This window comes from Petaurus breviceps, unplaced genomic scaffold, assembly GCF_028583685.1.
Source record: "Petaurus breviceps papuanus isolate PSGF00001 unplaced genomic scaffold, PetGlider_PUasm1.0 582, whole genome shotgun sequence".
NCBI classification, from domain to species: Eukaryota; Metazoa; Chordata; class Mammalia; order Diprotodontia; family Petauridae; genus Petaurus; species Petaurus breviceps.
Window position 1 is genome coordinate 10796138 of NW_027186390.1, and position 15353 is coordinate 10811490.

General features: G+C 40.5%; 2 protein-coding genes across 2 annotated transcripts in view; one reads left to right on the forward strand and one right to left on the reverse strand.

Annotated features, from left to right (window-relative positions):
• The window catches only part of SLC22A23 (solute carrier family 22 member 23), a 279990-nt gene extending 274415 nt beyond the window's left edge, over nucleotides 1-5575 (forward strand). Inside the window, exon 10 of the mRNA XM_069103569.1 lies at nucleotides 711-5575. Within this exon, the coding sequence (XP_068959670.1) occupies nucleotides 711-1068 (358 nt within the window). The 3' untranslated portion in view covers nucleotides 1069-5575. The remainder of the gene's footprint in view (nucleotides 1-710) is intronic.
• Nucleotides 5576-7607: 2032 nt separating this feature from the next.
• The window catches only part of PSMG4 (proteasome assembly chaperone 4), a 23345-nt gene continuing 15599 nt past the window's right edge, over nucleotides 7608-15353 (reverse strand). Inside the window, exon 3 of the mRNA XM_069103571.1 lies at nucleotides 7608-7817. Within this exon, the coding sequence (XP_068959672.1) occupies nucleotides 7696-7817 (122 nt within the window). The 3' untranslated portion in view covers nucleotides 7608-7695. The remainder of the gene's footprint in view (nucleotides 7818-15353) is intronic.

A 15353-nucleotide genomic window follows, 5' to 3' on the forward strand; every position in this document is an offset into this window, starting at 1 on the left:
GAAAATAGCACAAGAACTTTTTTTTTAAGTGCAGATCTGTTCTGAAATGTGCCAGAGGATGATTATTGAATGTATCCATGACAGTGACCCTAACTGGAAGCCCAATACTTAGGCTCCAGTACCTAAGCCACCACCAGTGACCTAAGAGTTGGAAAGTCCCCATCTAAATGGATAGTTTGGTGAGGAGTTGAAATGTTCTGTGAAAAACTAGGGATAGACTAGTTATATACAGGATGTTTGGTTCATAATCAACAGAGGGAAGACACTAGAATTAAGAGGGACTAGAAAAGACTTCCTAGAGAAGGCGGGATTTTAGCTGGGATTTGAAGGAAGCCAGGAGGCAGGGATAAGGAGAGACAGCATTCTGGACTTGGAGGAATAGCTAGTGAAAGTGCCCAGAGGTGGAGATGGGAGAAACAGCAAGGAGCTCAATGTCTCCAAACTGAAGAGAATATTGAAGGTAGAGAGGAGTGTAAGTATCTAGTATGAAGACTAGAAAGGTAGAAGAAGGCTAGACTGTGAAGGGCTTCGAATGCCAAACAGAGGATTCTGCATTTGATCCTGGAGGAAAGAAGGAGCCATTTGCGTTGGGGTGAGAGGAAGGTTGACACTTCCAGAAAAGCTGTAGGTCAGCCCCAGAAGCTCCTCAGATGACCCAAAGAGCAGCCTCCTTCTGAAGCTCCTTCTCTTGTTTCCCGTCCCTTGAGCAGGTGCGGAGGCTTGGGCCTGGTCCTGGCCAGTGCTGGCTTTGGAATGCTGACCGCCCCCATCATAGAGCTGCACAACCAGAAGGGCTACTTCCTTCACCACATCATCTTTGCCTGCTGTACCCTCATCTGCATCATCTGCATCCTCCTCTTACCGGAGAGCAAGAACCAGAACCTGCCGGAAAACATCCTCAATGGGGAACACTACACCCGGCAGCCCCTTCTGCCCCACAAGAAAGGAGAGCAGCCCCTCCTGCTAACAAACTCAGAGCTCAAGGACTACTCTGGCCTCCACGATGTGGCCGCCATGGGGGACGGGCTGCCGGATAATGCCACAGCCAACGGGATGAAGTCCATGTAAGGGGGCTGGTGTTGTCACTGCAGGAGGCGAGACCTTTTGGGGTCAGATCTTCTTTTTGTCTGGCACAGGTTTACAGACCTGTAACCCTAGCAGGTACGGCCAACTTGGAAAGGAAAGGTCAAATCTGCTGCTAAAGCTACTTAATCACAGAAGACTTTCAACAGGTGTGAGGAAATTTCTGCTGACTGGAAAGCATCAGGATGATGTATTTGAGGGAAGAAACTGGCTGGAGAGATACCTTCAAAGACCTTCTTTTTCTGCCATTAAATGTTTGTATTTATTTTGGTCATTTTTACAAGAAGCACTTTATTCCCTTTTCCTCTCATTAATCACAAAGTAAAATGAACCTTCTCTTAAGGAGGGGCACAGCCATTCCAAGGAAGAGACTTTTAGAAACAAAGCAAAAAAAAAAAAAATCCAAACCTGAAAAAGGCATCTTTTCTACAGAAGATGAACACACTACTTCCCAGAAGAACAAAAAGTGGTTTCTTCTTGTCCCCAAACCCTGAAGCCACCCATGGGTACAAGAAATCGAGCTGTTGTGAATTAAACTGTGACTGCATCTTAGACAAGGGGGGAAAGTAAAATTCATTTGGTTTTGGTGGTATGTCTGTATGTGCTTTAAAACAGAAGAAGTGTCATTTTCTACATGTAAGGTAAGACCTTCCCATTTCACAATTAGATTAAGCAGTTCACAAATCCCAATAAAGCAGGTATGTGGGTCTCCTTTCAGGATGGTTCTTTTGTACTGAATAATGATGTTTGAAGCTCCTTTGGGAAATATCCTAAGCATTTCATTCAAAATGAAGAAAACCCACACTACTGATGGCTGTGGATCCAGTTTTCTGATGCCAGGGCTGCCTAATGAAGTGGATAAATCAATAATAGGTGTACTGAGGCAGGAGGCAGGAAACAGCGTCAAGGACCTGAGACTCATACCCCTACCCAGATGCCTTTCAGCTCAAATCTCTCTAATCCACTGGCAGCATCAGCTGCAGACTTTACTTGAAAGAAGAATGGCTACTTTCTAATCAGCAAATGATACTGAAAAGTGACATTGACAATGATAGTAAATGAATAGAGGGAGGCGGTACAAAAACCTTACCAGGTATACCTGTCCAGAGCACACACCCTCGAGGAAAGCACTTGCTTCTATTTTACTATCGACTCTAAATATTTATTGACAATTTCTGACACGTGGGTTATCCTCCAGGTCCTCTGCTTCTCCCAATCTTTTTGTCCATTTTTCTGCTTAGCAGGACACAAGCAGAGCAAAAAAGAGAGATTAACCTCAAATCAGTCTTTTCCATCCACACCTTTCCAAAAAAAAAAAGAGAGAGGACAGAAAAAGGAAATCCTACAAAACGATAAAAAACAAAATGCTTTTAAATAAAATGAATTCTGGATTTTAATTATGCCCCCTCCAAAAAAAATGTCATGGGTAATTTTAACTATTGTTTGCATTTGGAGGCCATTTTGCACCTTCCCAAAATTCATCCCCAGATTCTATGACCTTCTGTCATTAGAAGCCAGGGATGGATGTGGTAGAGTAGGGGTGGATATGGTAGTCTTTTGAGAAGGTTTCCCAAATAATGTTAAAGTTATCTTTTATTCTTATCTTCTAAAAATCTTATATTCTATTTTAGCCCACTGAAAAAAGAAATTTTGGGGGACTCGGATATGATGCCCCTTTGTAGTAATAGCAAGCAATTAACCTACTGACCCCATTTCCACACAGTTCCACAGATGCCTAACTACTCACAACCTTTGGCCATTAACTTGGTCAAGCTCAGAGAAGGATCAAGCTGGAGTTTTTTTCCTGAGCAAGAAATTTTTTCTGTCCTGGTCGACACCATGTGTTATGTATGTCTTTGTCCTGGGGCAAAGTTAGATCTTCCAATGGTCTAAGTGCCAGGAAGGGTACTGCGTATTAGGCAGCCACATTATCTGCCAACTGTTACATAGCTTGATGTCGAGCCCAGAAAAGGGGTTAATCTGTCCTTTGTTTCCCCATCCTAGCTCCTTACCTCATCTATGTGCCTGCTGTCTCCAGCTACCTTGGTCCTCCTAACAGTGGTACAATGTTGTAGCAGTAGGTAGCGGCTGAGTGACCTGTTCCTCAGTGCCAGGTGGCATCAGTGCTGGGGTGGGATGTTAATCAAAGAGAAGAGATTATCGGAATGAAGAAGGCAAACCAAAGTAGGAGTGTTCTAAATCATGTCCAACATAAAAACCTACTGCTGCTGTGGAGAACCAGGGTACACATCTGGGTTCTATAAAGACTCTTCCTATGAAACACTGAGCAAGTGGAGAGGGACTTTAAAAACAACCCAGTAATAAAAAATCAACGGGGAAACAGGCTATTGTTTCACAGCTGGCTTCAGTTCAGCTACCATTGCATTGTATGACTGTTCTTACCCTCTGTAGTTGCTCGTATGACTTAAAGTTGGGTCTCCTTTGTTCCATGTTGCAAATTTTCGGTCTGCATTCACCTTGAAAAAGGCCTTTCTTTAGATGTGTGCAGTCTTCACGTGCCAAACTTGTGAAATACCTTTTGCCTTTTATAGAGTACGTGCGATAAAATCACATGGCAACACAATCCATGTAAGTAGATGAAAAATAAAGACGTGGCCTTGAAGCAAAAGCATCAGACGCATGAGGAGAGAGGCGGTCAGCAAGGGCTCTTTGGACCACAGACTGGACACCTGGGCCCCTATTCATGTGTGCACAAGTGTGCATGTACATAGATACACACACACACAATCCATTTACTGTAACAGCTTTTTAGTTAACAATATCTATGAGCATTCTTGAAACAGGTCTGAATCCCGTGGATTTTTCCAAATAACACGTATTAAAGCTGTCCATGGACCAGAGCTGCCAGTCATCTCTTAAGGTCAGGCACAGTGCTTTATAGAGCCCTTCTTGTTTCAGGGTCTCTACTCTCTTAACTTAGAAAAACAATAACAGACAACATCCAAGAACAGGGTCAATGAATAAAAGGAAAAAAAAAAACACTAGAAACATATCAAACAACAGAATGGATTAATGACATGAATCAAAAAGTGACAGGAGTTAAAAAACAAAGTCTTGGTTCTTAGCTTTAGAGGCTGGGGGAAAAAGAAGGGGGAAAGGAGGGATTTTGATTTTTTTTTTTTGCCCAGTCTGTTTGACTATAATGGAATTATCTTGCTAAGAGTCTGGTGAGCAGCACACATCTCGGTGAGGTTTCCCTCTGGTTCTGTTGGCACATCCCTCTCAAAACTCACCCAGGGTTAAAGGGCCAGGCTTTAACTCCTTTCTGTGGCATCATCAACTGGGGAAAGTTTTTGGTGCCAGCAGAACATTTTTACTGAATGTAGTCAAATCAGAAGAACCTCTCTTTGGAGAGAGCCCAGGAAAACAAGGTACCAAGTGAGGCAGCAGGGATGGAGAGAGGGGCATCTGGCCCCTGAATCTCATCTGCCCTGCTCTCTATGTACATGCAGATGGGTGCTCTGGCAGCTACTTTAATGACATGTCTGTCAAACTTGAAAACTACTCAATCCTGTTTCCTTCATGGTTGACACAAAGGAAACGCTTTTCTCAGGCGACTTGCTGCTTCCAGTCAGCCTCCTCTTCCCCTCTCCCCCATAGAAAGCATTCAAAGATGTACTTGCCAGCTACCTACATGTAAAACCCATTTCATTCTGAAACCTCATTAGTTAAATCTTCAACCACCAGGGGGCTCTGTCTTATCTCCTTTGTCTCCCTTGTTCCAAACGACGCACAAACACCTTTCATCCCAGTCCTCCCCATCCCCATCACCCACGCACCACCCCACCCATCCCACCTCCCCGTTCTCAAGGATGCTTTGTGCTATCCAGCACCATAGTCTGTTCTTTTCTAAGAGGCTGGTTGACCACTGACACACTGGCAATTGGAAAGGGGGTGGAGTGGGTCTATTTGGTCACCGAGCAGGATATAGCAGAGGATACACAAAATGAAGTATCTGGCTAAAACCGCGATACTTCCCAGAGCCAAGCTGAAGTCACAAAACTGGAAGTCAGAGTGCCATGAAATGGACTTGGAATGTCACATCACCCGTAGCCTCTGCGTGGCTCACACTGGATGGCATCCTGCCCTTCAACTGCTATTGTTGGTCTTCTGTTCTTGTTTTTCGTCTTTTAGACAAAACCTCATTTTAATGTAGTGTGTAAAATGTTTTGGGAAAGGAATACAGTGTAATGTCTAGTGGGTAAGCGTTCCTTCCTCCCTCGCTCCTCTCCCTGGTTCCTGCCCCTGCCCCAACTCCCTTTGTTTCTGATGAGGCTCTAATTAAAGAACTGTTACTGTACGTTTTGATCATTAGTCTGGTGGTGCTTACCCATAGCACAAGCTTAAATCAAGTACTGAAACTGTCTTACAAGCTAAGTGTCTGCATGACGTTACATCTGTTGTACCTGAGAAATTTGTATGTGAATGTACAGAAATAAAAACAAAAAAAAAAAGTTGCCCCATTAGCAGAGCTGCTATGGAATGTCTTCTTGGCTCCTCTATGATCAGCCTTAGCCAGTGTATACTCAGTTATAATCTCTAACACAAGTGGGAGAAAAGGTGCCGATTTGCATTGGCATTCCAATGAGTTCCTAGTGCAATGCCTCATCATGGAGTAAAAGGTGACTTTGAGTATTCCAAAGCCACTTGGGGTTGGGGTCTCAAAGTTCCTTCTGTAGACACTGACAGACTCAGTGTCTATCATCATAAGGACCAGCCCAAATAATTCTGAATAGAAAAACAGACAACAGGCGAGTTTTCTTTTGCCGCAGAAACTTAGGAAGACCATCTACCTGCAACTGTGTAACCAACAGATTCACCTGAGCCTCAGTTTCCCCAGATATAAAAAATTTGTTTTTAATGACAGGTTCATTCTAGTTCTATATACATCATCAAAGTGGGGTTTCCCATTGCAGCACTGGAGGGACGACCCACATGTTAATGAAATCATACATCCTTAAACTGAGTCATCTCAAAATATCAATATGCCTTAGTCCTTATTCCAGGCCAGGGAAGGAGGATCCTGGTGTTTCCCCCCATTCTTCAAGGGGAATTAGCAAGCACTTTTATCTACATCTGACAACAAATAATTCTAGCCTGTTGCTGTACTCAGACCACTAAACTAATTGTTTTTATAGTTGCTTACAATTTAATAACAAAAGTTTAGAGTTGTTTTGTTGGGGAGGTAGTAGTTATGTTGTGGTCATTCTATGGCACAGCCCAATCTCCTTACATCTAAGATCACTACAGAATTTACAAAGTAATGAATAAGAATTCCCCTCTAGTGTAGAGATGTAACAGAAATGCCTCAGAAGTGACCCAACACTCACTCTTAGGGTGTAAACCATTTTTTTTTAACGTAGAAAACATCCTTTTTTAAAGAAAACATTTATTAACCATCTTTCCTCAATAGTCCTACCTTTAAAAAAAAACTCACTGTTTTATGAAAAGGGCCACTTTTCTCCAGGATAACAGAAATACCCTACCTTCCTTTCCAGGCTACAAACACCTCAGTTTTAAACTGAGGCATGTGGAGATTGGATACCTTTGCTCAGGGGTCCAGCAAATCTGAGTGTTACGTTAGGATTGAAACTTCTCACAAGAATCCCAGGCCATGGTTCCTTCCCAAAGACACTATCACCTGAGTCATTTCCTAACAGCTTTGTATAAGATTATTATCAGTGTATGAAATGTCTTCCAGTGCACTAAACATAATACATGGAGAGAGGCATAAAAAGTGGTTGTGGAATCAGGAATTTCATGGTTGATACATATAGAGGGAGATATACAGGCAACACTCTGGGCATAATTATAGATCTGCCTCAGTTGAGAGAGATAGCAGGTTCCCACTGGTACTGATTCAGTACCCTTAAAAAAAAAAAAAGGATCCCCCCCAGAACCTAAGGAGCTGATCCTAAAACAGCAGATCCAAGGACAGTTGATTTTAATTGTAACATGAATTGTAATATCTGCATGGATCTCAAGATGGCTGGCTGAAAAATCTGAAAGATGTGGCAAGCCTACATATGAGAAGCTGAATACGCTGCTAATCAGAAGGTAAAAAGTCAAAGATTGAAGAAGAAAAGTTGAAGGAAGAGGTGCAAAAAAGAAGGGAGTTAGAGGCAGGGATGGAAGAGATAAAAATGGGGAAGCAAACCTTTCTGATCATGAATGTAAAAAAAATGGACAAAGGAAGTTGTGGTTCAGTCCTATCCAACTCCTTGTGATCTCATGTGGGGTTTTCTTGGCGGAGATACTGGAGTGTTTGCCATTTCCTTCTCCAGCTCATTTACAGATGAAGAAACTGAAGCAAACAGGATTAACTGACTTGCCCAGGGTCACCCAGCTGTTAAGTGTCTGAGGCTGGATTTGAACTCATGAAGATGAGTCTTCCTGACTCCAGCCAGGCACTCTGCCCACTGAGCTGCCTTGCTACCCAAGGGAAGGGTTATCAGGTTAATTTAAAAAGCAAAACTCAAAACACACTAAGTCCATGTTGAATGTGCTGTGAAATACATTCAATTTATTCTGTTATTCTGTTTAATGTACATAAATTACAAATCACCACATGCTCCTGCGCTCTTTTTCGGGCTAAAACTTTTCCGGGAAAGCCTCCATTTCTTCCTTGATCCTGTTTTCTATGAGCAGTGTGAAGTTGCTGTCTGTGTTTTGAAGATTGTAGCTGACAAACACCTGTTTTTTGGTCTTCCTGGCTAAAAGGAAAGAACACAGGGTCACACCCAGGAATGCAAAGTCCTCACTTATTTGTGCTAGTAAAGAGTCAGATTTCAGCCTGAAGTTCTCCAGGTGTCACGTCAACCTGAAATGAGGGAAACCTTTGTCCCCATAGGGGAGGGAATGGGAGAAGGAGAGAAGAGCACAAAAGAGAAGAGGGGAGGGGAGGGGAAGGGAAGAGATGAAGAAAAAGGGGAGGGAAGGAAGCAGAGAGGAGTAGAGGGGAAAGCAGGAGAGGGAGGGGAGTAGAAGGGAAGGGAGGAGAGGCAGGAGGGAAGAAAAGGGAGGGGGAGGAAGTAGAAGAGAGCAGGAGAGGAAAGGGGAGAGGGAGGGGAGAAGAATGGAAGGGAGGAGAAAGAGGGAGCAGAAAGGAGGGGAAGAGAAAGGGAGGAGGAATAGAATAAAGAGGAGGAAAAAGGAGTGAAGGAAAGAAGGGAGGAGAAAAGGGGAGGAGCAAAAAAGCTGATTTGAATATTATGGCCACTCTACATACAACACACAGGATCCAGCTGAAAAGGTCTGAGGTCAGTCCAGCCATGAACCACACCAAGCACTGAGCCCCAAGATCCAAGACCTGAAAGACCACAGGGTGACAGAGTCATCTGGCCATGGGCCCAACAGTTTAAACATGGCCTAGGACTTCATTAAATCTGACACCCCCAATGACCTAAATCACTGGCTAACCCTGAAAATTCTAGGGTTGTCATAATGTCAAGATATTAGGAGACACCCTGCTTTCCAGAGCTAAGGCCCAGCAAGTAAGCTGTGCCCTGAGCTTGGCATAACAACAATTCTTTGCATCTCACCCCCTGGCAAAATCTCACATAATTACTGTATGGCTTTAACCAGCACCAGGTGTCCCTGAGCTGAGACAAGTTCTGGTCATGAAGCCCTGCTAGGTACTACACATGTCACGTTGTTGCCGTTACCCCTCACTGTTAAGGCTACAGCTCCCTGTGTAGCCATTGGTACACACACTGAGATCTACCCACACTAAAGCAGGTTCCCCCACTAGGGGTGGGGTTCTGGCACATGCGTCCTTGCTGGCAAGTCATGTCCCTCACTTTGAAATTAAATCTGTTTGATTCCTGACTCTCCAGTCCTTAGCCTACTCTTTTTGACTCTGGCCACCCACAGGTTAGAGACTAGTTTGGTTTGGCTGACAATTCTTAATTAAATTAATTCTGGTGCCTTCCCTCTGTTAATTATTTCCCATTTATCCTGTACATTGCTTATCGGTACATATTTGTTTGCCTCTTGTCTCCCCCTTTAGATGGTGAGCTCCTTGAGGATAGGAATTATCTATTACCTTTCTTTGTATCCCCAGAACTTAGCACAGTTCCATACATAAAAGGTGCTTAATATTTACTGACTTACTGAGCTCCCGGATGGCAGAACCTGTCTTCTGTCTTTGATCCCCACCCTTAGCACAGTGCCTGGTACATAGTAAGCACTCAATAAATGCTTCCAAACTAACCAAAAGAATACAACCTCATGCAGACCGAGGCCTGGATGCGGCCTGATCATCGTGGAGGCAAGTCAACCCACCAACCACAAGGGTCATTGCCAGGCCTATCACCACAGAGCTGAGACTGGACGGAGCAGGGTAAGAGTCAAATGCAGGGCCTCTAGCAGGGGCAGCAACTACTTCTGGGACTACCAATCCACAGTCCAGAAATTTAAAAGGCCCCTATGTGAAGCTCCAGGGACCAGGATGTCAGAGTGAACCCCAGCTGCTCCAATCCCCCCCTCTGACCCTGAAAACATAGTAATTATTGCCCCAGAGCAAAATCTTAAACACTAAAGGCTCAGAAACCCTAGAGGAAGGGCATGGCTAGGACCCTGCCTCAAAATAGGTAGAAAGCAGACTGAAGAGACAAAGACTATGGAGTCCTACTATCCTGAGAAGGAGGAACCAAATTCAGAGGGAGACAGGGTTGACTCCACACCCACAGCTGAAGCCTCAACAGGGAACTGGTCTCAAGCACAAAAAAGCATTCTTGGATGAGCTCAAAAGAAATTTTGAAAACCAAATTAGAGAAATAGAAATTAAAATGAATAATTATTTTAAAATCAAAATTGCAAAATTAGAAAAACATTACAATGAAGAAAACAGCTCCTTAAAAAGAAAAATGTGTGATATGGAAAAGAAGGTCCAAAAATTAACCAAGGAAAATAATTCGCTAAAAACTAGAATCAACCAAATTAAAGCAAATAACTCTATGAGGAACCAAGAATTAGTCAAACAAAAGATTAAGAATGCAAAACTAAAAAAAGAGGTAAAATATCTCAATGGAAAAACAACTGACTTGGAAAACAGATCCAGGAGAGATAATCTGAGAATCATAGGCCTACCAGAAAATCATGATGAAAAAATGAGCCTGGACAACATCTTCCAAGAGCTCATTAAGGAAAACTGCCCTGCGTTACTAGAACCTGAGGGTAAAATAGAAATCGAGAGAATCCACCGGTCACCTCCTGAAAGAGATTCCCAAATTGAAAAGTCCTCAAAATGTTGTGGCCAAACTCCAGAACTACCAGGTAATGGAGAAAATACTTCAAACAGCCAGAAAGAAACAATTCAAATATCGAGGAACCACAGTGAGGATCGCACAGGATTTGGCAGCCTCTACACTGAAAGATTGGAGGAAGTGGAATACAATTTTTCGCAAGGCAAAAGAGATTGGATTGCAACCAAGGATCACCTACCCAGAGAAACCAGACATATTCTTCCAGGCAAGGAGATGGTCATTCAACGATATAACAGATTTCCAGACCTTTCTGATGAAAAAGCCAGAACTCAATGGAAAATTCAACCTCCAATTATGAGACAAGAGAAACATAGAAAGGTAAACAAGGAAAACACACACACACACCCTCTTATTTTAATAAGAGCAAACTGTTTATAGACAAGCACAGGGTATGAGTATAAATTACACAAAATGATGATTAAAAAAAACCTTATTAAGGGTTACAAAGGGACTGCAATGGAAGAAGAGGAAAGAATGAAATAGAAAAGGGTAAATTATGCCAAACAAAGAGGCATAAAAGCAACATAGCAGAGGGAAAGAAGGGAGGGAGATGAGTATTATATGAGCTTTTCCCTCATTGGTTCTGGTGCAAGGAGGGAATAACACAACCAGTTAAGCATAGGACTCTACTGAGAAGAGACACAAAACATATCATAATAGAGAGAAAGGGGAGGGAGAGGAGCTTTGCATGAAATTTGTTCCTGTGACTCTTAGTAGGAAGAAGAAATACTCTAATAGGCAGGAGGGGGAAGGGTTAGGAAAGGGAAGGGTGGTTAGAAGGGAGGAAAGAAGTAAGGGGGAGGGGAGGAAAAGGGAGGGACGTTGATAAGAAGGGACTACTGAGGAAGGCAGTCAAAAGGAAAACTCTTAAGGAGGGGAAGGGAGAAGGAGAGAAAAATATAAGCATAAACAGGGGAGGGAATAGGATGGAGGAAAAGAGACAGATAGTAATCATAACTGTGAACGTGAATGGGATGAACTCTCCCATAAAACGGAGGCAGATAGCAGAATGGATTAAAAACCATAATCCTACAACATGCTGTTTACAAGAAACACATCTGAAATAGAGGGATACACACAGGGTAAAGGTAAAAGGCTGGAGTAAAATATATCATACCTCAGCTAAAGTAAAAAAAAAGAAGAGGTAGTAATCCTTATCTCAGATAAAGCAAAAGCAAAAATTGATCTAATTAAAAGAGATAAGGAAGGAAATTATATCCTGCTAAAAGGCACCATAAAGAATGAAGCAATATCATTACTTAACATATATGCACCAAGTGGTATAGCATCCAAATTCCTAGAGGAGAAGTTAAGGAAATTAGAAGAAGAAATAGCAAAACTATACTAGTGGGGGATCTTAATCTCCCCCTCTCTGAACTTGATAAATCCAACCTCAAAATAAACAAGAAAAAAGTTAAGGAGGTGAATAGAATTTTAGAGAGGACAGGTATGAGAGATCTCTGGAGAAAACTGAATGGGGATAAAAAGGAATATACCTTCTTCTCAGCGGTACATGGCACATACACAAAAATCAACCATGTACTAGGACATAAAAACTTCACAATTCAGTGTAGAAAGTCAGAAATATTAAATGCATCATTCTCAGATCATGATGCAGTAAAAATCATATGCAATAAAGGGCCACAGAAAGACAGACTAAAAACTAAACTGTAAACTAAACAATTTAATCCTAAAGAATGAGTGGGTCAAACAAGAAATCCTAGAAACAATCAGTAACTTCATTCAAGAGAATGACAATAATGAGACAACATGCCAAAATTTGTGGGATACATTAAAGGCAGTTCTTAGGGGAAGTTTTATATCCGAGTGCATATATGAATAAATTAAAGAAAAGGGAGGTCAATGAATTGGGCATGCAATTCAAAAAGCTAGAAAAAGTACAAATTGAAAATCCACAATTAAATACTAAATTAGAAATAATGAAAACCAAAGGAGAGATTAATAAAATTGAAATTAAGAAAACTATTGAATTAATAAATAAAACTAAGAGCTGGTTTTATGAAAAAAAAAACAATAAAATTGATAGATCTTTAGCCAATATATAAAAAAAAAGAAAGAAGAAAACCAAATTATGAGTATCAAAAATGAAAAGGGTGAATCTATCTCCAATGAAGAGGAAATTGAAATAATAATTAGGAATTATTTTTCCAAATTACATGTACATAAATTTGACAATCTTAGTGAAATGGATGAATATTTACAAAAATATAAGCTGCCCAGATTAACTAAAAAGGAAGTAAATTAATTAAATAACCCCATCTAAGAAATAGAAATTGAACAAGCCATCAGTGAACTCCCTAGGAAAAAAATCTCCAGGGCCACATGGATTTACTAGAAAATTCTATCAAGCATTTAAAGAACAATTTATTCCAATACTCTACAAACTATTTGGGAAAATTAGTGAAGAAGGAGTCCTACCAAATTCTTTTTATGACACAAATATGGTACTGATACCTAAATCAGGAAGAGATAAAATGGAAAAAGAAAATTATAGACCAATTTCCCTCATTTACATAGATGCAAAAATTTTAAATAAAATATTAGCAAAAAGATACAGCAACTTATCACAAGAATAATACACTTTGATCAGGTAGGATTTATTTCAGGAATGCAAGGATGGTTTAATATTAGGAAAACCATCAATATAATTGATCATATCAGTAATAAAACTAGCAGAAACCACATGATTATCTCAATAGATGCAGAAAAGGCTTTTGACAAAGGACAACATCCATTCCTATTAAAAACACTAGAAAGTATAGGAATAAAGGGAGCCTTACTTAAAATAATAAGTAGCATCTATTTAAAGCCATCAGCAAGTATTATATGTAATGAGGATAAGCTAGAAGCACTTCCAATAAGATCAGGGGTGAAACAAGGGTATCCACTATCACCCCTCTAATTCAATCTGGTACTAGAAATGTTAACAGTGGCAATTAGAGAAGGAAAAGAAATCAAAGGAATCAAATTAGGCAAAGAAGAGATCAAGTTATCACTCTTCGCAGATGAAATGATGATATACTTAGAGAATCCTAAAGAATCAAGTAAAAAACTACTTGAGACAATAAATAAATTTGGCAAAGTTGCAGGATATAAAATAAACCCACATAAATCCTTGGCATTCCTGTATATTTCTAATGAAATTCAGCAGCAAGAGATAGAAAGAGAAAACCCATTTAAAGTTACTGTAGACATTATAAAATATTTGGCAATCTACCTGCCACAACAAACCCAGAACCTATATGAACACAACTACAAAGCACTTTTCAAACAAATAAAGTCAGATGTAACTAACTGTAAAAATATCAATTGCTCACGGCTGAGCTAATACAATAAAAATGACAATTTTGCCTAAATTAAATTACATATTTAATGCCATACCAATCAACTTACCAAAAAATTACTTAATAGACCTAGAAAAAATAGTAACAAAATTCATTTGGAAGAACAAAAAGTCCAGAATATCAAGGGTATTAATGAAAAGAAATGCTAGGGAAGGTGGCCTAGCTATATCAGACTTTAATCTGTATTATAAAGCAGCAGTCATCAAAACTACTCAGTACTGGCTGAGGAATAGAGCAGTGGATCAATGGAATAGATTGGGTTCATGAGACTCAGCAGTCAATGACTATAATAATCTACTCTTTGATAAACCCCAAGACTCCAGTTTTTGATATAAGAACTCACTACTTGACTAAAACTGCTGGGAAAACTGGAATATAGTATGGCAGAAACTGGGCATAGACTATTATCTAACACCGTATACCAAAATTAAGTCTAAATGGGTACATGATCTAGGTAAAAAGGATGATACTGTAAGCAATCTGGGAAAGCAAGGAATAGTTTACCTGTCAGATTTATGGAGAGGAGAAAATTTCATGATCAAACAAGAATTAGAGAGCATTATAAAATGCAAAATGGATAACTTTGATTACATGAAACTGAAAAGCTTCTGTACAAACAACGCCAATGTAACCAAGATTAAGAGGGAAGTAAGAAAATGGGAAAGAATTTTTACAACCAAAGTCTCTGATAAAGGCCTCATTTCTAAAATATACAGAGAACTGAGTCAAATCTATAAGAATACAAGTCATTTCCCAATTGATAAGTGGTCAAAGGATATGAACAGACAGTTCTCAGAGGAAGAAATTAAAGATATCTATAAGCATATGAAAAAATGCTCTAAATCACTATTCTCTGAGGTACCACATCTCACTGGTCAGATTGGCTAAGATAACAAAACAGGAAAATGACAAATGCTGGAGAGGATATGGAAAAATTGGAACACTAATACACTGCTGGTGGAGTTGTGAACTGATCCAACCATTTGGAGAGCAATCTGGAACTATGCCCAAAGGGCTACAAGTAATTTCATATCCTTTGACCACTTTTAAGGTTGTATCCCAAAGAGATCACAGAAGCGGGAAGAAGACCCATATGTACAAAAATATTTATAGCAGCTCTTTTTGTGGTGGCAAAGAATTGGACATTAAGGGGATGCCCATCAATTGGGGAATGGCTAAACAAGTTATGGTATATGAATGCAATGGAATACTATTGCACCATAAGAAACGAAGAGCTGATGGACTTCATATCTACCTAGAGAGGCTTGTATGAAATGATGCTGAGTGAGAACAGCAGAACCAGGAGAAATTTGTACACAATTACAGACACAACGTATGTGTGCCAACCAACTATGATAGACCAGACTCTTCTCTGAAATGCAAGGCTACAAGTCAACTCCAAAAGACTCATGATGGAGAGAGATGTCTACATTCAGAGAAAGAACAGAGTTTGAATGCAGATTGAAGCAAATTACCTGCTCTCTTTCTTTTTCTTGTTTGGTTTGGTTTCCTCTTTCCCATTGTTCATTCCATCCAATACAATCCTTTATAACCTGAACAATGTCTAATGTGAAAGTATCTGCAGATCCTATACCTGATTGTATGCCACCATGGGGGG